Source organism: Gnatocerus cornutus, chromosome 1, assembly GCF_029298725.1.
Source record: "Gnatocerus cornutus isolate USDA-ARS CGAHR chromosome 1, icGnaCorn1.1, whole genome shotgun sequence".
NCBI classification, from domain to species: Eukaryota; Metazoa; Arthropoda; class Insecta; order Coleoptera; family Tenebrionidae; genus Gnatocerus; species Gnatocerus cornutus.
In genome coordinates this window covers 27,812,580-27,838,992 of record NC_142233.1, presented here as the reverse complement: position 1 = coordinate 27,838,992, position 26,413 = coordinate 27,812,580, and the positions used below count along the sequence as shown (strand labels likewise).

The following is a 26,413-nucleotide window of genomic DNA, read 5'->3' as shown; positions in this document are numbered from 1 at the left end:
GAACGCGGCAAAAATTTAAAACCGAAGAAAAGGGAAATGTGATTTATTAAAGTACAAAAACATTACACTAAACTATGAAAATTGACGAGGGGCGGAATGTAGCGGTATTTCTTTGGTTCAGGCACTCCCTTGTCTCTAATTTCCTTGGGAATTGCGGGCTGAGGAGTTATATCACTGATGACTTCCACTGGTCTTACAGAGCCAAAAAAGTCTGTAATGGGGACTGTGTGTGGATTTCGTGCAAATAAATCTCGTCGGACACCGACTGTTGAAATGCAGACTCTCTTGGGGCACACATTTAGCTGTAAATGTCAATAAAGACCAATTGTATAACTAAAAAAAACTCACAAATTCTCCCATAGTTTTATTTGTATGCTCGTCCACGTTTTCCAAAAATTCCAACGCATAATACGTGTAGCGATCAATTATGTAAACTCCAATAGCAGGGTCCACATGATGCTGAAAAAATAATGTCAACAACGGCCAAAAGTTAAGAACTTCTTACAGAGAGTGAATCTTCCCCAACCAAGCTACTTCCAACAGCTAGAATATTGGGAGAGTAAAATCTTTCGTACATTGACGCTGCCTGGCAAGTATCAATCATAAAGAATATTTCATGATATCTACAAAATAGGTAATGTGAGCTGAAGAAGGACGTTTTGAATTATACCTTTGCTTCTGCCACATTTGCTCCAAAGCATCAGCCATTTCCTGACTTGTGATTTCCTCAGAGTCTTGGAATTTCAAAAAGCCATCACCTCCATGACCTGTTAAGTAAATGAGAACGTTGCTCCCCTCATCTGTAAGCAACTGTTTTGATCTGGGGGTACCAGGAGGCAATCTTCCGGTCAAAAGACGTACGAAATTTTCAACAGTCACCTACAACAGTTCTCTTAGTTTATTTTTAATTTTACTGAGTCATTACTTCATATCCTCGGTAGTCTACTTCTACATCATCCCCATAGACATTTATATGTTGATTTGCATTGTTAAAAACCGTCGCTGGACGTGGATTTCGCGGGTTACAAGCCATATCATCAGCAATCATGAGAATTATTTGACTATCTGGTATTCCAAGTCGTTTCACACTTCGGTAAATCGACAAGACGTTGGCTACATGTCGATAATTAAACCAGAAGCGGCTGGTATCGACTAAGACGGCCCAATTGTTTGTATGCCCATTTTTTAGGATTTCAAGATCCGGCTAAAAATTACCATTACAATGTAAAATAATATTGACTATTAAAATACCTCCGCGTTACAGTATTGTAGGTTACTTAAGACTGCTAACAGAACGAGAGAAATTGTAATTTCTCTCATGCTAATGACTAGGTTAGGGCGTAGGGCTGTCACTGTCACGAAAATAGGTTAGGTCATAAAGAGAGGACGACACCTAAAAAAACGGTCTTAAAATCACAGAGATTGAAGCCCAAGTGGTGCGTGTCGTGTCAGTAAAAACACCCCACGTAATTCGCTTTACTTGTAGAGTTTATTCCACATAAACGAAAAGCAATCGCGTTGTTAAGTTTGAATTTGGCGCCTTTGTAAATTGTTACACAATAACCTTGCACCGGATGCCGCTATTTTTAGAAATATAAAATCTCCAACAAAATTGTCTACAGCCAATGACTAAATGTCAAAAGTGACACGAGGTAGGTTAAATTAAATCAAAATCTGACGTTTGTTGTTAAGTTTGGGCGAAAATCGATCACTGGAAGGTAAATCCATATTTCTAGTTTTAATTTCGCGCGTGTTTAGCGCCGGAAAGCAACTGTACTGGTGCGCAGAAAAATGCTCAGAACATTCATCTGGCATTTAATGCGCGCAGTACCGGTTCTCATCGTCGTACATATTTTACAAGTGTTTTGCTTATACACAACATATTTGACTCGAATGTGGCAAAGCTTGAGTGAAATAAAACTATTAATTCTTCACACAAACATCTTTACGTATCTAACAACTTGAACATTTGCCAAAAAGGTGAGAACTCTTCCTCTCTTTGTTAAGCAAGAATGTTTATTGTCCCGCAAATGAACCCAGGCATACACGTGGACTGGAAATTATTTCACTTTTACCGTTGCTTTATCGGATATTTTCGCAAAGTTTTAGCTCGTTTTCCACTTTTGTACACGTTTCGGGATCGTTTTAAGGCGATGTGAGGTTAAGCTTTTGGATTTTGGACGAACATCTTGGACTTGTATAAAAAATTCAGTTACTCGCAATGAGGTTAGAAAAATCATTTTCTATCTGTTTGTTCTTTATTTTCGTTGTTCATGTTTGCTTAAAAATTCCGAGCGTCATTAGTAGGTCAATAAATTTTTTTAGTAACGTGGTGGCAAACAAGACGCTATTTTCAATCGTAAACACGCGGAATTGGAAATCATAAAAATTTCGGTTTTTTTCATTCATAGGTCATAGGGTCAAGTAGTAAGCGGTAATTAGGGACGACAAAAACAGGTCCTGTATTCCAATCTAAAATCAATTGATTACCTCTCCTACTTTTCTAGACATTCATTTAGCGTGAATCCAAGATGAGTTAGATCAATAAAGCATAACTTAGAATTTTCTACTTTCTAGAGCGGTGGAAGTAACCACTCGCGAAATTTGGTAACAAAATCGATTTTTACCTATCAAATCAATTAAACTGGATTTCTAAGAAAACTGATAAGCGTGTAATTCCCCGATATTTATGCGATTACGTTTATCTGACCAACTAATCCTTGATCGTTTCTACATCTACCGATACCGAATTCCCAGAATGAATTACTCATTATTTCGTACTGAAATCAACAAGTTGTCATTAATGAGTGCACATTTTACTGAATTCACTAATTAATCCTTACCGTGGTCATTAAACATTTTATCACAACATGATTGCTCTTTACGACAATCTAACAGTACTTTGACCACAGGTATGCTGCATTATATCGTTTCTTCTAAATTTAACAATCAAACATTCTGTAATAACCTAATTTATTTAGACAAGGTCACACTTTTACTTAAAGAGTCTCCAAATGAAAGTAGAACCGTTCATTATTTCAAATACTGTGTCTGGTTCAACAGTTGGTTGAACCCGCGAAGTTGAGACACAATAATGTTGGTGAACGTTGAAACTGTCGCAGAATGATTTATGCAATTTATAAGGAGACGAATTTCCTTGTACAAGTCGCTCGATAGAATACTGTGAGTATTGTAGAACTAGCCAATAACTAATTAAATCCATTTTACTATAAATCGTTTTGAGCTTTGTCGAGGAGAGGCATTCTTAAAAAGCTAAGCTATTTTTAACAAAAGTTCGTAGCCAAATTATTTGGTGATGGAGGCATTTTTCCAAAACTATTCATTGCATAGCAGTCTTGATTGCTACTTATCTCATTGATTTCAATGGTTTTCCGAGCAATTCATGATAACGACTTGACGTCTTACAAGATAATTCAACCTGTGAAACTTATCGAAGGGAAAAACGGTGGCAGTCGGTAGAGCAACAAAAACGAAAGCGGTGTATATTTTTTGTAAGACCGAGCTTTCTAGTTAAACATGTAATCTTATTTATTTATTGATAACCATCAGAAGCTTATTTTTAGCTTGAAATGTTGGCTTATTTAATTTTTTCCATATTTGCGAGTTTGATAAATTGCTATGGAATGGCATATCCGGAAATTTTATCTAGTTGGCTGGTTCTAGCGATAAATATATTTTCGAAAAAGATTAAATAAATTATCATAAATTATAGGACTAATAAAACTTTTAAATTCCGCGCCTTACATTTTAACCTTGACCACGTCTTTTCTTATCACTTGTTAACCTCACTGTGCGCCCACTTGACGTTAAATGAAGAGGGACGCGTCAGTGATTTTTTATTTTTTACCCCAAAAAAAATACGGCGGGAAATTTGAAATTGTAGTTTTTATATCGATTTTCTAATCCAGCAAAAGAACAAAAAGTTACCAAAGAAAAGACCATATGGAGTTACTTTGCATAGGGAAGTTACAATTTTAAAGTCAAAATGTGGGCGCGATTGGATATAAATAAACCAATAATAGATGTTAGGTGTAAAAATACACTGACGTCAACCAAAAGTTAATGAAAAATTGTAAATTCAAGTGATTAAGAACAAATCATATTTTCCATTTTTTTGGTTATAAATAGAAAAAGCTCACGTGAGCGATCTTTTTAAAAATAGTTTGATTGTTGTCTTTAAATCCATTAAAAGGGTCTTCTCAATCATAAGTTTAATGTTTGCAGTGGCGTTCTTTTTATGTAAATTCTCGTTTGATTGGTTGTTAGTAGCACGACTTTGAATACAATAGTCAAATAAATGCATAAAACGCAAGTTATAATGAGTTATGACAATATGGGGTTTATTTAAAATTGTCGACAAAATGAAAACCGTTGATGATTAATTGGTTGTTTTATATTGTGATTAAACTTCCATAATTCGAAACCTCAACGGAGCTCCACATTACTTCCAATTACAGTTTTTTTTTTTGTAGAAATCGGTTTGGTTTAAATCAGCTTCACAATTACCTATAATTAGCAGTTCATAATATCTCTGTTCTCTATAATACGTGTACATATTAAATAAATCATAAATAGTGCTATTAAATGTTATTTATTATAGTCGTTATAAAAATAGTCTCTCATATAAATGTTAATTCAAATGACTAAGGTATTAAGATGACGTAAAATCCGCCACAAATATATGAAAAAAAGAGAAAGTTATTAACGGTAGTATTTGTAAAAAATAATAATCGCTCTAAAATGATTATACTTTGTCGCAACGTATGTTCAAATCTTCCACGTTTTCCTTGTTCTTATTTCGTATGAGATATCCAAAAATTTGAACCATTACAATTTATAACTTTTTTAATATCAGCCCAACTTGTAGTAAGTTGCTTCGGATATGAAAGAAACTTGATCAAGTATAATAGCCAAATCGATTTTGTTTCAGAAAGCCATGAGTTCCGGCAGTATATGCTACAAGTGTAACCAGCCAGGTCACTTTGCACGCGAGTGTTCTCAACCCGGAGGACGCGATGGTGGTCGCGGTGGTTTCAACAGAAACAGGGAGAAGTGTCACAAATGCAACAAGACGGGCCACTACGCCCGTGATTGCAAGGAAGATTCCGCGCGTTGTTACCGCTGCTACGGGGAAGGTCATTTTGCGAAAGACTGCCTTCAGAGTCCCGACATGCCGTCCTGCTATAATTGCAGAAAGCCGGGCCACATTGCTCGGAGTTGTCCCGAAGGCGGTGGCATCGCGAATGAAACGTGCCACAATTGCCAGAGACCGGGACACATCTCTCGGAACTGTCCGGAGAATACTAAAATCTGCTACTTATGCCACAAACCCGGCCACCTGAAGCGGGACTGTCAGGAGAACGATTACAGGAAGTAGTGGTTACGACGATGTTTTTATTTGTTGTATTTTATATATACGTTATGAAATTGTCTGTTTTCTGGACCCTATTGTTAAACGGATGTTTCTTATTTATATTTCAAGCTGTTTCCTATCTGTTTTTCCTGTAGACGTAAGGGAATTATTATAACGATTGGTTTTTTAATGTAATTTGAACTTTAAAACTAAAGGTTTTATCATATTTTTCGTTTGGTTTGTCAGTTCCTTGATGAGTGATGCCTGTCCATCCCGTCGCATGAAAAAAGGTGCAATTTGATCACGTCCTAACAGTTCTAAAACATTGTAATTCATCCATTTAAGAATTTTTGTTTCAGTTTATTTCATTAACAGATATTGTGTTTTCGTTTCATACAGAACGTCCCAAAATTGTAATTATTTTGATAAACGTCTTTATATTTGAAATAAAATACTTCAAATGTATTCGTTTCTGCTTCAAATTCATAATTTCCGTTTCCAGCATAAATGCTATTTTACACACAAACCGAAAGGAAAATCGAGGCGAATTTTCCATTTCATAAATCAGCATGCAAATCGCAAATTATTATATTTGCATATAAAAACACACATTATTTACTACAAATAAAAACGAACAGCCAACAGAGGTGCTACGTTTTTTAGTCCAATACTTTGGACAAACAAAACTAATTGATTCGAAAAACAGTTATAAAAACAGCAATAATTAAGTTTGACTTGGTTTTATTCGTAAGCATTGATAGTCATTTACATAGCTTTACAATCAGTAGAGAACGAGGTAAAACGAAATACAAATTATAAAATGGAACTATTGTTGTAATGATCTGTAACCCAAATCCGCCAAAATTCAAATGAACCGCCAAACTCGAGAACCGCGAAATTTAAAATAAATAAAATGGCCGAAAATCGTGATCGTCTGAAACGGCTAGGACCTACGTTGTGTTGTGAAGGCGGATGTTCGTTGGATACAAAGCAGTGCGTCGTCTTTTGGGAAGAGCGTACCAACACAAAGAAATAAAAATACACCAGACCGTATGTGGTTTAACTTGTTTTATTCAGATTTTAGAAGCTTGAATGGTTTTGATTTAAATTTTACAGCTAATTGTTCAAGAATTACAAGTATTTGAACAGACGAACTGATCATGTTACACAATTCTTAATAATCTTTAATGTCAAAAGAAGTCACTTTACAAAGAAACGTTTCGGTACAAAAATGCAATAAACAAATTAACGGAAAGTGAATTACATCAAAAGAACTACAAAAATCTCCCATTCGCTCTGTTGTGAGTGTGATCAAACTACAAACATTATTTAAAACAAAATAACAATGAAAAACAACACACAATTTACCAAGTAGACATATATAAACAATTTATCAATAAACATTAATAAAAGATAATTATTTTCAAAGGCGACACACAGAAACAGGACGAGATTAGGTTTTCGGAAGACCCGAAGACAATCTTTCCTATTCCGCAAGCATAGTACAGGCGGTGTCTTATCGAGAGTACTAACAAATTATGGCCAGATTAAGAGTAACCAACATCTCACCCGCGGAAGACCCGCTAGTTAGGTGAACCCTGACTACCCCGCGAGTCCCACGTAACAAGCTTCCAGCACTGGAGGGTTTTCGAAAGTCAAAAATCAAAGTTTAATTTTGAATTGATCACACTCTAAAAAAAAAACATACTAGCATTAACGCGAGAGGCTGTTTGTTATGTTGAGTCTTTTGTGACGAAGAAAATCTAGAAAGGAGAATTGGGTTCGGACAAGTACAGAGCAGCTAAGAAAACAAGGGACATACATAAAATACATAAACATATAAATTTTCAGTTTCAGTTTCAATAAAATACAATGGAAGAGAAAGTCGTGGACTTTAGGAAAAATGTACTCGTTTTTGCTCACGAATGACACAGAGCGGTTCAAAAAGACATTCCCAGTTCATTTGATGTATTTCACAATTTCTTTAAAATCCTATTCTATTTTTAATTCTTCGAACTCAACAGTATAAATTCCTTGAACTGCATCGAATAAAATTCAAGTTCCCAAAAGTATCCGGTTTCCACGAATCTAAACTGCTTCTGCACGTGCCTTATCGGACGGTGGGCGAACACTGATTGAATCCAGACGCTTACGTCAGCGGAAAAACGCGTTACTTTAGAATTGTGCAGAAAATAGCTACTTTACATGAACCCGGAGTGACTTCCTTCTTAAGACAACAAATGACAAAAATTATTACATACCAAAAGGTGACAACACACAAGCGCTTCTACAAGAAGCCCTAAAAGAGTCACTACACTCCCGTCAAAGTCAATGGGTTTAAACAAAAAGAAAATTATTTACAAGATTTTGACAAACTACAAATAACACAAAATGAAAAAATTAAACCAAATAGGAATTAAAATGAACACTTGGAAAAATTTGGCGAAACGCACTCGATAACACAGCACCTTGGTAGTTCCGAAGTCGTACCCAGAATGACTCGCCTCCGGCGTCTCCCGCCTCCTACGCTGCGGCGGCGGTGAACTCCCAAGTCCACCAACTTCTTAACGCAAAAATTCCTGCTGTCGTTGTGGCGCGAAAAGTTTGAAGTTTGAATTTGAAGTGGGACACTACAGTCGCCCCCAAGTGTCTTCGGAGCGGAAAGCCTTTCGAGGAGTCCATGTCGATTGGTGGTTTGGTGGTTTGGTTGAATTAGTCCCGTGAGGGATACACTACCTTAGACAACAGGTAACATTCACCGGTCAAAAGACTCGGCTCTGATGATGCCTGGTCCTAGGTGGTGTTCGGAAGGCATAGAGCGCACGGAGACACTTTACTCCTTAGATGGTGGGTCGCTCGAAGGTTCATGAAACAGAAAACTTGTGGAAGCATCATTCTCGTTTAAAATATAATTTTAAATTAGTGATGTTATATTTGCCTTTGATGTTATGGTTTTCCGGATCCTTCAAAGTGTACACATTGGGATGTGGTCTGTCCGAGATCTGATAGGGTCCTGAATAGAGAAGAGAAAATTTGGCATAGATCTTGTTTGCCGCATCTGAAATTGGATTTTCCCGAAGCAGGACGAAATCCCCTATTTGCAGTTGGTCACATCGTGTTTTCTTGGCGTTTTTCCTCTGTGTTGCTGCACGACGAAGGTTTGACAACGCTTCCTCGCGAATCTGAAATAAAGGTTTGGGATTTCGAGGTGGAAGAAGCGGGTCAATGAGTCTGGAGAGTGGATTAGGAGGATTCCTTCCGAAGAGAATTTCGTTGGGGGAAAATCCTGTGCTCAGATGTGGAGTGGAATTGAAAAGCATTTCGATGTTTGGTAAAATAGAACTCCAATTCGCGTGAGAATTGTGACAATATGAACGGAATAGACGACTGAGTTCCTTCATCACCCGCTCTGTTGGGTTTGACTGTGGGTGACGAATGGAAGAAAAAGTTGGTTGGATACCCCATTGTCTGAGAGTGTCTTGCCAATAACGAGATTGAAATTGAGTACCGTGATCACTCAGAACAACCTTGGTCGGGAGAAGACGATTAAAATCTTCGACGACCTTTTTGGCAGAAATTTTTGCTTTGGCCTGGCGAAGGGGGTAAAGGCGGACAAACTTGGAGAAAGCATCGATTACAACAAAAATGTAAGCAACCCTTGAACGACTTTGAGGAAGTGGTCCATAGTAATCAACAGTGACAAGGTCTCCAGGATTCTGCGCAATGATGGAATGTATTTCACCAGAAAGCGCTCTGTTTGGAAATTTACACTTTTGGCACAAATCACAAGATTTAACAAATTTTTCAATACGACAACGCATTTTTTGGAAAAAAGAAACTTTGGCGAATGAGGGAGAAGATCTTGGTTGTTCCAAAGTGACCATACTGTTCGTGAAAAGTTCGGATGACATCCTCGATCAACACTTCTGGAAGTGCCAACTTTGGACGGCCATCCGCGGGGTTGAGGAAAACGAGAACATTTTGATGAATTTCCATGTGGGGGTAAAATCGATTGCCTTGGAAATCGGCTTGACCTTGAATTTTTGCGCGCATCACCGGTCCCAAGACCGCATCCTCGGACTGAAATCTTTCCAAATTTTTCAGATGTCGCTGAAGTTCTCCTAAACCAGAAGCCTCAAAAATGGCCGAGATTAATTGAACCTGATGAGTCGCAACAACAGGAAAGTTGTGAGATCGTATAGGAAATCCTGTGGACTCGCATGGATATCTAGAAAGAGTGTCTGCGACGATGTTTTCCCTGCCCGGAATGTGTTCAATTTCGTAGTCAAACTCATTCAAGAACAAAGACCAACGAGTGAGACGCTCGCTCAAAAGACGACATTGTTTCAAAAATTTCAAAGCAAAATGATCCGTTCGAATGATTATTTTGTGACCCAAAAGAATTGTGCGAAACTTTTGTAAACCGAAAATGATTGCTAGTAGTTCTTTTTCCGTGACGGTGTACATCAACTCTGGACCTCTCAACAACCTGCTAGCAAAACCAATCACACCGTGCTCACCCTCCTCCAACAATTGGTACAACTCTACCCCTAGAGCCACACCTGAACCGTCGGTTTGAAGATAAAACACCTGATCGAAATTCGGGAATTTCAAAATTACTGTATCAAGAAAAAGTTGTTTTGTCCTGTCAAAAGCTTCCTGTTCGATAGTCGACCACTTCCAACGAACGTCCTTTCGTAACAAGAGAGTGAGAGGGGCAATGCAGTCACTATAGCGATCACTGAAACGCCTATAATAACCACAGAGACCTAGGAAACCCCGGAGATGTTTTCGAGTTTTAGGAACCGGGAATTCTTGAATGGATTTGAGTTTCTCTGGATCGGTAGAAACTCCGTTTGAAGATAAAACGTGGCCGAGAAAATGTACCTCCCGTTGGAGAAATGAGGACTTGTCAAGATTGATGGTTACTTTGGCATCACGAAGGCGAGTCAAAACCATGTCCAAATGAACCAAATGTTCCTCAAAAGAGTTGGACACAATTAACAAATCGTCGATGTAATTGACGGTGAATTGACGAACCTCTGGGCCTAAAATGACGTTCATCGCTCGACTGAAAGAACCAACCGCAGTTTTGAGTCCGAAAGGCAAAACCTGATAAGTGTATGACTGTCCATTAAAAAGAAAAGCAGTGTATTGGGTACTTTCTGGGCTTAAAGGAATTTGCCAGTAGGAAGACCTCAAATCGATTGTAGACATGAATTTGATTGAGTCAAAAGATTGAAAAAGATCTTCTGGAGGACGTGGTGCTTCCCAGTCTGCTACCATCTGTGCATTTATCCAACGAGCATCGAGACATACTCTCACTGAACCATCCTTTTTGCGCACCACCGTCATTGGGCTAGCGAAAGGTGAGGCTTCACGTTTGATGACACCTAACTCAAGCATCTGATTGATCACTTTCTCCACTTCAGGTCGTAAACTGAAAGCAATGGGGTACGCTTTTCTGTGAAAAGGAGTGGTGTCGTGCATTTTAATGACATGCATGTACTTGTCTGTTCTTCCCGGAAGTTCGTTAAAAACAATCTGGTGTTTGGAAAGAAGTTGAAAAAGAGTGTCCTGCTGTGGAAGAGTCAATGAGTCGAGAGAACGAACCTTTGATTCCAAAAGAGGAAGTGGAGTTATCGTTTTAGAAAGATCATGAAAATTTCCATTCGTTGGGTTTGGGGTGATCTGACAGATGTCCGTCCTGGCTTCTTTTTCGCGAACCGCTGAGTCTACCTGAAATGGAGTGAACCTTCTGGAGCCTTTGAAATCGACGTGGAGATGTTGACTTTGAAAATCGAGTAAAGCGTCAACACTGTTGAGCCAATCCATTCCTAAGATGACTGGACGAATTAAGTTTTTAACAACCAAGAAAACACCTGAAGATGACAGGTCCTGACCGAAGGAGAATTCAAGCCAAACTTGCATCTTGATCCGATGGCTTTGGTGTCCTGTGGCTCCTCGGATGAAAGTGTTAGAAACTGGAAGACTGGGGATCTTTTGAGTGGGGTTCAGAGCCAGAAAATCGTCTTCATTTATGCAGGTGACTTCGCTGCCGGAATCAAGAAGGGCCGACAAGGGTTGTTGAAAAATGGAAATTGCAATGTGAGGTAAAGGGGAACAACCGCCTAAATCGACTGAACTATCAGAAAGCTGCTGTTGGAGAGTGACAAAATCAGTCTCATCCATTGGAATGATGGCCCGCTGCAAAATGGTAATCTGAGGAAGTGACACGACACCAAGAGGAGACAAAATTCCGCAATTGGAACGACCTAAACCTTCCTGATTTTTCTTCCAGCCCATTTTCACGATGAGTGATCTTCCTTTGGTGTACTTTCGTTTTAAACCTTGTCTCGAAAGTTGAGGTAATGGCGCTACACTGAAACCTTGCACGATTTGAGGTGACTGATCGTCAGGAACGACATGACCTTCCCGAACAAATTTGATGAAAGGGAAATTTGAGGGTTTTGAAGCCGCAACCAGACGTGTTCCCCTCTTCAACACGTCCTTCTGGAGTTTCCCGGGAGTGTTGGGGGTGGAACCGAAAACGGATTAAATTGCACCGTGGCAGAAGACACGGTGGGCGTTTGTTGGAATTTTTTGAGTGGTCTCTCCACCGATTCGAGCTGCGACTGTTCGGCGAGGAAACCTTGAGCGCGAGAAAGGGTGCGTTCGCTGTATGGAACCAACGACCACACTGCTTGCAATTCTTTTGGCATTAGCCGCATGATCGTAGCTACCATGTCCTCCGTGGACATCGGCAGCAGAAGTGTTGACAACCGATTGAATCGTTGAAAGAAAAAGTCGACAACATTTAATCCGCGTTTAGGGTCAAAAGGTTTGGAAAGTATCTCCATTTGAATTTTCTGGCGCCTCGCTTCCGACCAGAAAAAGGACAAAAATGCCACACGAAAATCTTGAAAATCAATCCAGTGAGTACGATTCGCTGTGGCCCACTCTTCGGCGCGTCTCGAAAGACATTGCATGACCTCATCTAATTTCTGAGATTGAGGCTGGCGTGATTTTTGAAAAAACAATTCGAATTTCTCAAGAAATTTTAAAGGATTCTCCCGGAAAGAATCCGAGAATCGCGGACGTTCCAAAATGGAGTGTCCTTGAGGAGGTTGGGTTGACACGTGGGGTACATTGGAAAACAGATCGAGCGCCAATTGTTTCCAATCGGGCTCTCTAGCAATTTCACGACTCACCGTATTACATGCTACTCCAGAAGAGGTACTCGCCCCCACTTCCGGCTGGTTGGTCGCCCCCATTTCCTGCTGGTCAGTCGCCCCCACATTCGTCATTTTCCGAATCTCTTCTTCCATTCGGGCCTTCTCTTGAAGAAGAACGGACAATCGATTTGGATTAATCGGTCCCGGTTGGTCCTTGGGTGTCCTTTTCTTCCTAATTGTTGTTGCTACCAATGGTCCTCCTTTGGAACTTCCGGTGCTCCAGGTGCCACTGGAACTAGCTTGCTTCTTCTTGCCAACCATCTTCGATTGCAGCTTACACCTGTGACGATAACAAACCAGTATGCGTGCAATCAAGTAACAGACGCTCTTTCCACTACGATACACTATCAATGTATCCTGGTCACGGCACCAAAAATCTGTAATGATCTGTAACCCAAATCCGCCAAAATTCAAATGAACCGCCAAACTCGAGAACCGCGAAATTTAAAATAAATAAAATGGCCGAAAATCGTGATCGTCTGAAACGGCTAGGACCTACGTTGTGTTGTGAAGGCGGATGTTCGTTGGATACAAAGCAGTGCGTCGTCTTTTGGGAAGAGCGTACCAACACAAAGAAATAAAAATACACCAGACCGTATGTGGTTTAACTTGTTTTATTCAGATTTTAGAAGCTTGAATGGTTTTGATTTAAATTTTACAGCTAATTGTTCAAGAATTACAAGTATTTGAACAGACGAACTGATCATGTTACACAATTCTTAATAATCTTTAATGTCAAAAGAAGTCACTTTACAAAGAAACGTTTCGGTACAAAAATGCAATAAACAAATTAACGGAAAGTGAATTACATCAAAAGAACTACAAAAATCTCCCATTCGCTCTGTTGTGAGTGTGATCAAACTACAAACATTATTTAAAACAAAATAACAATGAAAAACAACACACAATTTACCAAGTAGACATATATAAACAATTTATCAATAAACATTAATAAAAGATAATTATTTTCAAAGGCGACACACAGAAACAGGACGAGATTAGGTTTTCGGAAGACCCGAAGACAATCTTTCCTATTCCGCAAGCATAGTACAGGCGGTGTCTTATCGAGAGTACTAACAAATTATGGCCAGATTAAGAGTAACCAACATCTCACCCGCGGAAGACCCGCTAGTTAGGTGAACCCTGACTACCCCGCGAGTCCCACGTAACAAGCTTCCAGCACTGGAGGGTTTTCGAAAGTCAAAAATCAAAGTTTAATTTTGAATTGATCACACTCTAAAAAAAAAACATACTAGCATTAACGCGAGAGGCTGTTTGTTATGTTGAGTCTTTTGTGACGAAGAAAATCTAGAAAGGAGAATTGGGTTCGGACAAGTACAGAGCAGCTAAGAAAACAAGGGACATACATAAAATACATAAACATATAAATTTTCAGTTTCAGTTTCAATAAAATACAATGGAAGAGAAAGTCGTGGACTTTAGGAAAAATGTACTCGTTTTTGCTCACGAATGACACAGAGCGGTTCAAAAAGACATTCCCAGTTCATTTGATGTATTTCACAATTTCTTTAAAATCCTATTCTATTTTTAATTCTTCGAACTCAACAGTATAAATTCCTTGAACTGCATCGAATAAAATTCAAGTTCCCAAAAGTATCCGGTTTCCACGAATCTAAACTGCTTCTGCACGTGCCTTATCGGACGGTGGGCGAACACTGATTGAATCCAGACGCTTACGTCAGCGGAAAAACGCGTTACTTTAGAATTGTGCAGAAAATAGCTACTTTACATGAACCCGGAGTGACTTCCTTCTTAAGACAACAAATGACAAAAATTATTACATACCAAAAGGTGACAACACACAAGCGCTTCTACAAGAAGCCCTAAAAGAGTCACTACACTCCCGTCAAAGTCAATGGGTTTAAACAAAAAGAAAATTATTTACAAGATTTTGACAAACTACAAATAACACAAAATGAAAAAATTAAACCAAATAGGAATTAAAATGAACACTTGGAAAAATTTGGCGAAACGCACTCGATAACACAGCACCTTGGTAGTTCCGAAGTCGTACCCAGAATGACTCGCCTCCGGCGTCTCCCGCCTCCTACGCTGCGGCGGCGGTGAACTCCCAAGTCCACCAACTTCTTAACGCAAAAATTCCTGCTGTCGTTGTGGCGCGAAAAGTTTGAAGTTTGAATTTGAAGTGGGACACTACATTGTCTTGTGAGCGATAAGTAATTGGACAAACTTTACAAAAATGATGGTACAAACCAGGTTTAACAAAAGAAGATTTTATCTTCGTTTGTACATTATGTTGTACTGTGTAGCAGCGGAGACTTCTTGACTACATTGAGCATCTAGGAAAGTATGAAGAAAGAAATTATGATTTTATTGTAATTTTAATTGTCCTATACACTCGTCTTTTGTTAAGGAACCTAGGCTTGACTTGGTAGTTGCAGTTTAAATGCAAATTTATCACTAATTCTCTCGATTATTAATATGCAATTTCTTAATTTGTATAAGTTGTGTATAATTTTAAAGTTGTTCAGCATGAAAATTTATTCACGTGCAAAGTTAAAAATTTTATTCATTAGACACAACTTGGTCTCATCTGATAGTTCCACTTAGGATCAAAAAATGTAAAAAAAACTTGTTATAAAGATTTTTACAAAATGTTTCTACATATTATGAACAAGAACGATAATAGAATTCACCCTTGGTGTGACTTAGTACCTGGCAGTAGCTAAGAATACATTTACTCTAAGAACTCCAGCAACCGCCGATTGGAACATTTTTCCTGGAATTGTTCCAGTTTATCCATACATTTATAGTTTTTACAGTTCAGTTACATAAAAATATTTGCAACTACTGTAATAACAATAATTATTAGCACATTGACAAATGTATTCTAGTTTTCCGCAACATTAATAACAATGCTTGAAGGTCTTTATAACTTTTGGGCATTGAGTTGAGTTGAAAGCTTTTTAGAAAAAAATATTGATTCTGTAAAAAAGGTTTTTAGAAAAAAACTGCGTTTTAGATGCCCCCACATTTCCTTCTTTTGGAGTGTACATAACATTATTTTAATTTTATTACATCCAATTAGATAACGAATATAATTAAAATAAATTGATTAAAATGAAGACTGCGACAAAAAACCTTGTTTATGTTTATTAATGCAATTCAGTGTAATGACCGTGCTTGAAGGCCAAGATACAAGATCTCTCAACATATTTCAAGCTAGTTTTCCTTTCATTTGTTTTCAAAAACTTGGAATACATGCAAATTTAAAATTCGCGCCGGTTTATGTTGCCGACTGCGTCTGTCACACAACCATCAATTTGACCGCCATATAAACTGTCATCTCGAAGCACGCGTGACATAAAATTTCTGACATTTTTCTGTAAATCAGTGAAAAGTTGTAACATTTTCGCTTGAAAAGTTCAACTATAAGAAAAATGTGCCGTTCCAGTGTACCTGTAGTGTTTTAAAAGCACCTGACATCGCTGTCACTGAATTATTTACTGCGTTAAATTTTGAATGTCACTTTGTGGCATAAAAAGTACCGCGGGCAGGAATTCTGACAGTGATTACTTGCCACAATTGTGCTTTTAAGTTGAAAGACTTCTTTGCCACAGCAGGGAAGAAGATAAATAGAAGCGTTACGTAAATTCATGTTTTGATCTGACGAGCTGTCAGCTTTGAAAATGAAAGTCCGTAAGTTAAGAAGTCGTCAAGTTTTATTGAATGAATGAGTTGTTTTTTGGATGTTTGATGTCAAATGAATGCATTGTTTTGTGTGGCACGGATGTGAATTAATAATTGGTTGTTTTTAATTAGCGGCATAATTTTTGTCGCGACCACGAGGTAGCCATTTCTGTCATGTGGTGTTAAACGCAGGACCTAATCAGTCAAGAATGTTGAAGTAACACAATGCGCACCGCAAGCACAGTGGCGAAAACTCGTCTATTTTTAAATTTTGAAACTAAACGCGGTGCAGATGTCTGTATAAATATCGTTTATAAGCTATTTTGGCGTAAAAATTCATGTTCAGAGACAACTGACGCGACCAATCGGGCGAAATGTCAAATGTCACATGGGTGACTTGATTTTTTTTCGAGATTAAATATAACTCACTCAGGATGAGATTGTTTGTGGATGTTTTCGACGTATTTTTCATGATACCGAATTTTTTTTGTCTCTGCTTGACCAACAACACTTTTTGGTTGGTTTCACTAAAAATTACTTTTGAAAACGAAAATTCGGGCATGCGTAGTGGAGGATTCCGTCCTGTTGTTTACACATTTTGTTTCGCTTCTGTCATTTGTCAATTTCAGTTGTCACTCAAACGTGTTTGTGTGTTTCTTTCGAAAAACCAACAAATATCGGTAATTTGGTGTGATTTTCCAACAGAACTCATTGCGATCGCGTTTGTCAAAGTTTCGTAGATACAATGACCGAAACTTTATTACCTGAAAGATGTAAGTACAGTGTGAAAATCCTCTTGATTGGGAAACGTGCTTCGAGCGCGGCAAATGCCAAAAGTTGACTTGGAAATTCAACTGTCAAGTTCTTCACTTGTTATTTTGTTTACGTTTTAAATTTGCACATCGAGACGCAAGTGAATTTCTTTGAATTTCTTTTTAATTTTCATCTTCCACTTTTCCTGATTCAAGCATGACGGATTTTGTTCCAGATCGGGAAAGATTCCAATCAAGCAGCAGCACTGATGAGAATGAGTCGGGGTCTGAACAAGAGGACCACCATCAGCTTATGCAGATTGCGAATCTCACCAATCTTTCTGTGGAACCCACCAGGAAACGAAGAGGCAACTTACCTAAACACTCTGTCAAGATCTTGAAAAGGTGGCTTTATGAGCATAGGTAGGTGGAGGTCATTTGCTGTTCAGGGGGGTCTTGGAGAATTTACAGTAGGGCCCAAGGTGCGGAGTATGCTTTGAATTGACGTGAATTTAACGTACGAAACAATCGTTTTGGCAGTTTTTATTTTTGATACAAGAATTTTTTTAATGTCAAACAAAAAAATTATTTTGGTGTAAAATGTAAGCTCGGGATGAATAAAATATAAAAAAATGGTATGGACAATGAAAATGAAAATATAATTTCTACTTCATAGCGCATTTTAATTATCTCGAAAAAAAAATGTAATGAAGGTTTTACTACTGCGAGTTTGAAAATTTTCCAGATATAACGCATATCCAAGCGACGCCGAAAAGATGACCCTTTCCCAAGAAGCCAATTTGACCGTCCTTCAGGTGTGCAATTGGTTTATAAACGCTCGCCGACGAATTCTTCCAGAGATGATAAGACGCGAAGGCCACGACCCGTTGCATTACACAATCTCACGACGAGGCAAGAAACTGACCAATTCAGCATCGATGGGCGTTGATCAGGCTCGTGCCCAATGGGACGAAGAAATCGCAACTGTAGGTGGAAAACGCATTCGTTTAGACCACGACTACGACGACTCAATGAATCTCATGTACCGCTCCGAAGAAGATAGTCCTAACGAATATGAAAGTTCAAGTCCCAGTGAAGAAGAGAAATTCAACCCGTGGCAAACCGTCATTAGGTATGGCGTGTCGAAAGAATCGGCGTACCCCGTGAAAAGAGGGTAAGTTATCGTTTTCTTACCAATTTTTTGTAATAATGAGTGTCGTTTACAGTCCTCCTGAGGAGGCGCAGATCACAACGACCCAGTATTGGAACGCCTCCCACCCCCAATTGTCTCATTTACCGCAGTTGCCCCACCCGCTGTCAACTCCAAAGGTACAAGTGATGCCGGCCCATCAAATAAACCCTTTACACACAGAAACTGATCCGCTTAGCACCAACGAAGAAGAGGATAAGGATAAGTTTAAATGTCTGTATTTATTGGTGGAGACAGCTGTAGCGGTGCGACAGCGCGAAAAAGAGCAAGGAAACGTGCAAGTATAGCCGCGATGTGGGCATCGTTTCACTCGTGCCTTGCTTAGTTTAGTTCGCGCGGAATCCGATCAGTCAGTTTTATGGCAAAAAGTTTAAACACTACAACGAAAGACTGCTGAAGATTTTTGTAGAAGTGTGATATTTGTATTTTTAAACGATTTGCCAAAAACACGATTTTTGCTACGAGGATGGCCAGATACGAGGTTTGTGGTGTAACTTTTTGTTATAAGATTTCATATTTTACTTAGACCGTCTAATGTAGTTGTTTATGTTTTTTGCTTTAGTTTTAGTGTCTTTGGAGTGACATTTTTAATGATTTTTCATTTTTCTTGAAAAGAGTGATATTATTGTGGTGTTGATTTGACGAGTTTTGTAATACCACTACTGGAAATCTTGGTTGTTTTTCTTTATCATTTTTTATCATGACAGATTATCTCATTAAAGTTTCACTTGAATCAGGGTAGCATGAAGCAATTAATGTGTTCTGTGATAAATAGACGAAATAGAACAAATTCTCATTGTAGTTTCCAAATTCATGACAAAAGCAGCGTGCCATAGAATCGTTTGATGGGATAATCTGTGATTTGAGTACTTACAATTTGATCTGAAGGTGTCATAAAATCAGTCGTAATTCAGTGGCAAATGTAATCTTTAACAGCGTACCTGTTGTGGCATTTTCCTCCTAACATTTGTCTCGACCCATATAGCAGTTTAAAATTTTGACGATACATTTTAAAGTGTATTCTACTAATCATAGTTTTCTAAGAAATTTTTATATGCAGACGATGTTGTACATTTTGTAAAATCAAGTTTCATGTTTAATATTGTTGATAAGATGTAGTTAGCATTTAGCTTTTTTTAAGTTCTGAATTAATTTATGAGGTACTCTGAAGTGAATTTTCGTAAATATCTCGATTTTGTACGACATGTTTTTGTAATTTTCATGCATATTTCTTCTCATTTTTGGATCGTTTTATTTGGCACAAACAACGTCGTTTTTATGGTAAAACTGAAAATTTTCCGTGTCTATACTTGTGTAGACCTGTTTGCTCAAATACAACAAGTACAAAATCTTGTATATATACTTAATAGACATATTATATTAAGCAATATTGTAGAAAGTAACTATTTTGTGTAGTAATTTTCTATTTTTACTATAAATTTGATGGATCTTTCAGCCACAGAGAGAAATATGTGTGAAATACTTCCACTGCCAGAATTACTATAAGTATATTGAGGGATGGCTATATTTACCTCAAATCTTTGTATCTAGGTAGTGTTGTTAATAAATATGTTTGAAATGCGATACGTGTCTCACTTCAACCCCTTTAAAATGGAACACTTTTATTATTGAACTTAATACAAGATAAAATCTAATATACACCCTTACTTATTGTTAAGTAACATCTTCCTGAAATCTTCATTACTCTTGCTTTGCACCGGTTTTGCCTCCCCGTTACTTCCGTTACTGCTACCTTTAACTTGTACAACTCTTGGTACCAAAGGTACTTGCAACTTACTTCTCGCATGACGTATTGGTCCTGTGGGTTTTGGAACAACGGGTTCTTTCGGAGGTGGTGCACTTATCGCGACGGTAATTGTATGTTCTCCAAATTTCATCTGATCGGTTTTGCTCATGGCTTTTTTAGCAGTTTCGTCATCCTCAAACACTACATAAGCCAGACCTTTGGATTGACCATCTCTACGTCGTACCAATCTCACATCTTTGACGTTGAATGCCTTGAAAATTTCTGTGATATCGTCTTCATTTTTATCAATGGGAAGACCTTTTATGAAAAGTTTGTTAGTTTCCGGTTCCTGCGAATACTTGAATCCGGATTTTCGTTCCGAACGGTTTGGTTTACAGTTTGAGACAAATACGGGACGACCGTCAAGAACTTCTCTATCTCTTGCTAAGGCATGCATGACTTCCTCCTCCATGTTAAACTCGACGTACCCATAGCACCGAGACTTCCCTTGGCGGTCTTTGACGATTTCGATGCTGACACAATTGGGAAACATTTTCTTTAGTCGTTTTTCATTGACGGTTGTGTGAAGGTTGCTGACAAACACGGCCTTAGTGGGATCTCGAACAACTTTCTTTCGTAGAGGCTCTTCAGGTTCAAATTTCGTCTTCTTGACACTGGTTTGTGAAGTCGGTGGTGCAGTTTGCAGTTTTCGTTTTGTTCCTTTATTGGATGTTTCTTCTTCGGTTGAAGGTGGGGGTTGTTGCACCGGTTCAACTTTAACCAGTTCGTTTCGTTTCTCTATACATTTCATGACATCGGTTAGTTTCCCGTGTTCTCTTTCAAAAGCCAACCATTCCTCTGCGATGTATTGCGACCAGTCGCCACAACTACTCAAAGCTCGCTGGAATAAACTCCTCAGTTGATTGTGTTCGCCGTATTGCTTCTCTAAGTTAGCTAACTCCAACCAAATATTAGCAGAAGTTTTACTTTGTGGGTTTTTAAGAACGCCCTTATAAAGTTTCCGCGCTCCTGGCATGTCACCGTTTTTGGCTAAAATCCTAGCGTACCACTTTGTGACTTTGACAACTCCTTCGTGGTGATAGTGGAGATGCTCCAATGCTTGATCGAACGTTTTGTACAACTTTTCTTTGTTGTCGGAATTTCTGCATACATACTCGAGATAGGACAACCAAAGTTCAACTCCCGGATTTCCGCTTAAATTCCCAATTCCTAGTTCAAAGCACTTCATAACTTCGCTTTCGTCTTTATTGAGATGTTCAAGAACTCTTAAACGTGTGACCCACAGTTCCTCACTCCAAGGGCAATTTCTCAAGGCGCGACTACTGACTTTGTCGGCTAGTTCACCCAATTTCAACGCGTATTGACAGTAATCCAACCAGATGTTAATGTTAAGACACATATGAGCTGTCGCTCTTTCATAGACACACAAAATTGTGGAAGGGTCCGACAAAATTTTAATATAATCTTTATAAATTTGAAGCAGCTCTGTTTCATCCTCCGCGATTTGCAGTTTTTCTTCAAATGGCTTGTACGTTTCTAACGTTTTCAGAGCTTTTTTGTACCCCCAATCTATGGGTTCAGTTTTGATATTATGATCAGAAGGGAGCTGTTCCAGCCATTGCTTCCATTCATAGTAAGTTTTTTCCATGTCGAGCAAAGGAACGGAGAGTTGCCGTCGGTACACTTCCACAACTTTTAAGAGTTGTTCTTTCCATGGATCTGTGCCTTGTTCTGCTAAGCTTAGATGGGCGAGCTCCAATTCTCGGAGAGTGTCCCATAAGAGGGAACCATCAGCTGTGTGTAAGCCTGCCGCTGTTAAGCCTCTTTCGATTATTTGATGAGTGACGTCCAAGCTGCTGGCGCCTATTGAATACTGGGCGTATTCTATCCACAAATTGACCGCTGAAAAAATAAAGCTGAAGCTAATTCATGTCGTAAATAACACACGCACGTTTAAAAAATTTCTTGAATATAACTAAAGCTGCTATTATCAAAGCTCAAGATTTCTTGCTCACAAAGTTCTCAGGAGTATGAAAATTTAGATTTTAAAATTTTTGTAAGTTCTTTTTCTCTCTTATAGCTTAGTAATAGAAAAAGGATTATTGAGCAGCAAAATCAGCGATAAGTGTAGAGTAAGTTTCCTCAACGAAAACCTGATTAAATTAGACACTTTCATTAGCAATAGTACAACAACAAACTCATAAATAAATAAAGAAAGAAATGTCTCCATACTCACACAAATAGTCATCAACAGCTTTATCAAACAGCGCAAACACGGCTTTGACTTCATTTTCTGAAACTGCCATTTCCTTCTCCACATTTATCCATGAAAGCCAAATTTCGGGAGTAAGAGGAAAGTATTCATGAAATCTCTCATAAGCTAGGCGCATAGATGTTAAGTCTCCAAGTTGTCTATACAACTTCACCAACTCGTCGTGTGCATTATACAAGTATTTGTTGTCTGAAATTTGGCGTTCCAATTCCTCAGCCTTGCTCAGGAGGAGCTAAAAATGATTTTTACAATTTTATTCATAATTTGGTGCTTGCTTAAACTGTACCTGTTCCTGTTCTTCATCATCAGAACTTGAACTATCGGAATCTGCACCAACGTCCATTGGTTCATTTGCTTCTTCCATAATTTACTTTGAGAGGAAATTTCGTGGCGAAACGAAAAGTTAGATGAAGGTAAAATTAATAAGGTTATGTTTATTGTTGTCGGGCAGCGGTTCTCAACTTGTTAATGAAGAATATGGACAAGGTCTTCATATAAATTGTAGGTTTTAAGACTTAAATTACAATAGTCTAGTGTCAAAATTAAAAATTAATTAGATTTTGTACCATTTCTTCAAAAATGAATTCAAACGAATTTGTTGTCGCAACATTTTGCAAAACTGTTTAGAACTGTTGGTTTAGAAGCAAACTGCGCATGCGCAACTGTCAAAAGCAACTGTCAAACAGAAACGTCAATTTTTAAATCCAAAAAACTGTTTTGGGGTTCATTCTTTATTGTGACTGTGTGTTTTAATAAATTTGAGACCAAGTTTAGTGTTTTTGTCAGTACCATGTCGCTAGAAGTGCGAGTGGAAGAGTGGCTCAGAGAAATGGGCTACCACGGCGAAATTCCTCCAAGTTTGCCAAAGTTTGTTCTAGTTCCAGCTTTATCAATTTCTTTTTATGCTCAATTTTTAGAATCTGCAATCCAACCAGTGCCTTTATCTGGGAACAACTTATTTCAAATGTTAAACCTCGCCAAACAATAAAAGCTATAAAACATAACATTTTAGTTAACAGATTATCACAGAAACCAATGGAAAAACAGGTGGGTCAAATAAACAGTAATGGACAAAATAATTTCATATTTGCTTAAAGGATGAGTTTGGTTATCCAATAAAAGAAATTGAGACATACATGGAAAAATTAAAGTTGGAAAAAAAAGTGAGAGGCTTAGAAAAAGTTATTGAGGAAAAGGAAGCTGAAATTGATGAAATGTTAAATAGGAATAAAGTCATCTGTAGGTCAATAATGCTTGTTTTACACTTCCTAAGATATGAGTTTCAGATACTACTATTGATAACATTAAAGCAAGGATTAAAGAGAAAAAAGAGAGAAAGTTTTTATTGGCCAAGAAGTCTCAATTAATTGAAGCTGATATCCAACATGCCCAGGATGTTCTTTCTTTAGCTAGAAATTTAACACCTGTGGAGATGGAAGCAAGCGCGAATGCAGAGGAAATTACGGTAATTTATAAATAATTATTTATATTTCCCCAAAAACTGTTGATCACAATATAAAACTTGAAAAACAAACCTATGTATTTAAATTGTTTTTGCATTCAGCAGTTATTTAAAGTTCACGTATTTGTATGTTTTTTTGAATATTTAATGTTTTTTTTTATTCTAGCATTTTATTGTTTTTTATTTTTTCCTTTGCAGAAGACTTTACAGCAATGTGCTGAAAAACTTCAAAAGCTCTCAGACACAGTGTCGTTACCAAAGACAAATACTTCCAGATCTCTGATATCTTCAACAATAACTCCCAAAACGTCAAAACATTCAAAAAAGAATACATTATTTCAATACGTAAACCAATCAACGGTGTTAACAGACATCGCGCCTTCTTGCAGAAAACATAATTATATGAACAAGGAGAACATCAATTATAGAGCTATCTGCAGACCATTAAAGTTTTCTGATAGTTTAACTGAAGAAGAAAATAAACCAGACAAATTTAGAAAAAAGAACAACAGAGAATCTTTGGGTCTTCTAGCGCCTGATTGTTTGAATACAACAGATGAACTCGATGTATTTTTATTGGATAGTCCTGAACATGAAAATTGGACTTTACATCCTATGACGGACTCTTTACACGAAACTAAAGATACAGGTGATGAGTTGCTGAAGAAACTGCGTGGCCAAGAAAAAGTCAAAGAAGTTTTAACCGACTTGTTACATCAGAATAACAGATATTTGATTGTAACTCAATGTAAAAATATTTATGAAGAACTCTTCACAGAATTGAACGTAACTTTTATGGAGTGTAGTAATCTGACTGGGTAAGAATTTTTTTTTCTTAATTTTTTAATAAATTTTTGCTTTACAGAGCAAACAGCACGATTGGCCAGTCTGATATCACTGAGTTATATTTCATTCATGTTGAAGAAGAACTAGAAAAAGAAAAGAACAGACTTGCAAAAAAAAAACTGTCTGACACGATCAAAATTAAGAAAAAAGAAATATTAGTAAGACTCATTCAAGGTTTTTTTCAATTATTTAATCATTTTTTAGTCTCAACTATGCGACGTCACTAGAAACAAAGAAGACGCAAGAAGACTTGAGTCACAAATCGAACAGGCTTACGTGACTGGTGCCAACATCTTTTTGCGATCAGAAATTAATTCCTCCCAGAAGCCAGAAACGGGCAACGAAATTGAATTGTTAAATCTCAAGATCAAACAGAATAAAGATGAAATTGTAAGTATGAGTCTTTCGTGGCTTATCTTAATAGCGATCGTTTCAGGCGAGCAAAAGTAGTGACGTTCAATTTCTGGCCTCTATCATATTTAAAGTATTTCAAGAAATTCGTAAAAATCGCGAGGAAACATCTTCATGTGTTCAAAGTTTATTGCCTTGCAGTCATAACTTAAATTGGGCTACTGACATGACTAAGAATATTACTTCTCAAGAACTAGAGGTGTTCAAGAATTTTCCTTTGGAGTACAATAGGAAATTCATGAATAAGTACGTTACCGTTATCGCGGTTAAATTTACTGATTTTATTTCTAGAAACTCGCAGATTTATTACCGGGACATCAGCGATACTAAAATCCCATCATATTTAAAGATGGATGCTAACGACGTAGCTATGATAACATCGTTGATGGATGCACCGTTCAGTTCCGCTGAAAACGTAATTTTTGATGTTCTCCAAACGAAAACTAGAGCCAAGATGCTGCAAGCCATGCAACCACGGCTGGATTTTTCAGATACACCGTTCAATAAATGTACGTATTAAATAGAAGTGCAGAGGAGTTTTACAACGTTGACATTTCAGATTTATTGGAGGATTTTAGAAGAAGGGAAGACTGTCTCGAACCTGTGATAAATAAATTAGATTGTTTTGTTAATTCAAAGTCTGTGAAGGAAGTTTTGTCAGCGGTCGTTGTGCAGGAAGAAGTTGCGCGCTTGTGGCAAGAAATGTCTTTTCGGAGTTACATCTCAGGGAAGAGACAGGTTGATGGGCATAATTATTCTTTTTATGAGCAGAAATTGGAGAAGTTGAGGGATAATTGATTTGGGAATTTTTCGTTTTTAGTGCTGTTGTCTTGATTTCGTGCGTAATTTTACAATTAATTCTATTCTGGCATTTTTTTAAGTATCTCATACGTGAGAATTTATTATTCAAATGCAACTATTATTTATATCTAAATTACTGTTTCCTTTTAAGATCGTCATATTTATTTTTGTATAGTTTATGTGTTTTCTTGATTTAAATGTCTTACATATTACATTATTAATCTAATTAATTATTGCTAACTAATTTTCACCTTTTAAATTCAATTTATAGGAAATCCGATTTTTTTTTTAATTTTGAAACGAAGGGGGTGACTTGTAAACAAGTTCGTAAAGAAAACAAAAGTTTATTGTTCAAATTAAACTATCAATAATAATTGGTTTAATTCTAATTTTATTTACATTTGTCAGCCAGCTGAAGCAAGCAAAATTACAATTAAAATTAAATTTGTTTTATATTCCCTATCATTGAAAACAGTTTATACGTCTGTACAAATTTATCTGAGTTGATATATTGCACTTTGCGCTGTAACAAATACGTTAAAAATTAAGAATTACCTATACAAAATATAAGCTCTGGTCATTATATTTATAACATTTGAAAAAATAAAAT

At 37.5% G+C, this 26,413-nt stretch overlaps 6 protein-coding genes across 7 annotated transcripts; 3 read left to right on the top strand and 3 right to left on the bottom strand.

Annotated features, from left to right (window-relative positions):
• Nucleotides 1-28: 28 nt before the first annotated feature.
• PIG-K (Phosphatidylinositol glycan anchor biosynthesis class K) lies at nucleotides 29-1,583 on the bottom strand. The gene is made up of 7 exons (XM_088035686.1): nucleotides 1,481-1,583; nucleotides 1,252-1,393; nucleotides 926-1,204; nucleotides 671-879; nucleotides 506-623; nucleotides 349-459; nucleotides 29-302 (listed from the first exon to the last, which is right to left on the bottom strand). The coding sequence occupies exons 2-7, from the start codon at nucleotides 1,318-1,320 to the stop codon at nucleotides 63-65; spliced, it is 1,026 nt and encodes a 341-aa protein (XP_087891812.1). The 5' UTR covers nucleotides 1,321-1,393; nucleotides 1,481-1,583; the 3' UTR covers nucleotides 29-62.
• A 187-nt stretch (nucleotides 1,584-1,770) lies between these two features.
• Nucleotides 1,771-5,839, top strand: LOC148181234 (uncharacterized). Its single transcript, XM_088035729.1, has 2 exons — nucleotides 1,771-1,980; nucleotides 4,952-5,839. Exon 2 carries the CDS (start codon nucleotides 4,958-4,960, stop codon nucleotides 5,396-5,398), a length of 441 nt encoding a protein of 146 aa, XP_087891855.1. The 5' UTR covers nucleotides 1,771-1,980; nucleotides 4,952-4,957; the 3' UTR covers nucleotides 5,399-5,839.
• Nucleotides 5,840-11,863: 6,024 nt separating this feature from the next.
• On the bottom strand, nucleotides 11,864-14,785 carry LOC148181233 (uncharacterized). The gene is made up of 2 exons (XM_088035699.1): nucleotides 14,416-14,785; nucleotides 11,864-12,889 (listed from the first exon to the last, which is right to left on the bottom strand). Exon 2 carries the CDS (start codon nucleotides 12,868-12,870, stop codon nucleotides 11,875-11,877), a length of 996 nt encoding a protein of 331 aa, XP_087891825.1. The 5' UTR covers nucleotides 12,871-12,889; nucleotides 14,416-14,785; the 3' UTR covers nucleotides 11,864-11,874.
• Nucleotides 14,786-15,903: 1,118 nt separating this feature from the next.
• On the top strand, nucleotides 15,904-19,825 carry LOC148181232 (uncharacterized). 2 transcript variants are annotated; one of them, XM_088035718.1, is made up of 4 exons: nucleotides 15,904-16,290; nucleotides 17,270-17,456; nucleotides 17,779-18,207; nucleotides 18,260-19,825. In XM_088035718.1, the coding sequence occupies exons 1-4, from the start codon at nucleotides 16,281-16,283 to the stop codon at nucleotides 18,528-18,530; spliced, it is 897 nt and encodes a 298-aa protein (XP_087891844.1). In that variant the 5' UTR covers nucleotides 15,904-16,280; the 3' UTR covers nucleotides 18,531-19,825. The 2 variants fall into 2 exon arrangements, with proteins under 2 accessions (XP_087891844.1, XP_087891835.1); XM_088035709.1 differs by lacking the exon at nucleotides 15,904-16,290 and adding an exon at nucleotides 16,465-17,054.
• A 28-nt stretch (nucleotides 19,826-19,853) lies between these two features.
• LOC148181231 (spliceosome associated factor 3, U4/U6 recycling protein-like) lies at nucleotides 19,854-22,856 on the bottom strand. Its single transcript, XM_088035658.1, has 3 exons — nucleotides 22,570-22,856; nucleotides 22,248-22,515; nucleotides 19,854-21,913 (listed from the first exon to the last, which is right to left on the bottom strand). The coding sequence occupies exons 1-3, from the start codon at nucleotides 22,645-22,647 to the stop codon at nucleotides 19,908-19,910; spliced, it is 2,352 nt and encodes a 783-aa protein (XP_087891784.1). The 5' UTR covers nucleotides 22,648-22,856; the 3' UTR covers nucleotides 19,854-19,907.
• Nucleotides 22,857-22,936: 80 nt separating this feature from the next.
• On the top strand, nucleotides 22,937-26,247 carry LOC148181230 (uncharacterized). The gene is made up of 10 exons (XM_088035666.1): nucleotides 22,937-23,150; nucleotides 23,201-23,330; nucleotides 23,381-23,522; nucleotides 23,570-23,748; nucleotides 23,944-24,563; nucleotides 24,611-24,749; nucleotides 24,796-24,981; nucleotides 25,028-25,248; nucleotides 25,294-25,511; nucleotides 25,562-26,247. The coding sequence occupies exons 1-10, from the start codon at nucleotides 23,074-23,076 to the stop codon at nucleotides 25,798-25,800; spliced, it is 2,151 nt and encodes a 716-aa protein (XP_087891792.1). The 5' UTR covers nucleotides 22,937-23,073; the 3' UTR covers nucleotides 25,801-26,247.
• Nucleotides 26,248-26,413: the final 166 nt, after the last annotated feature.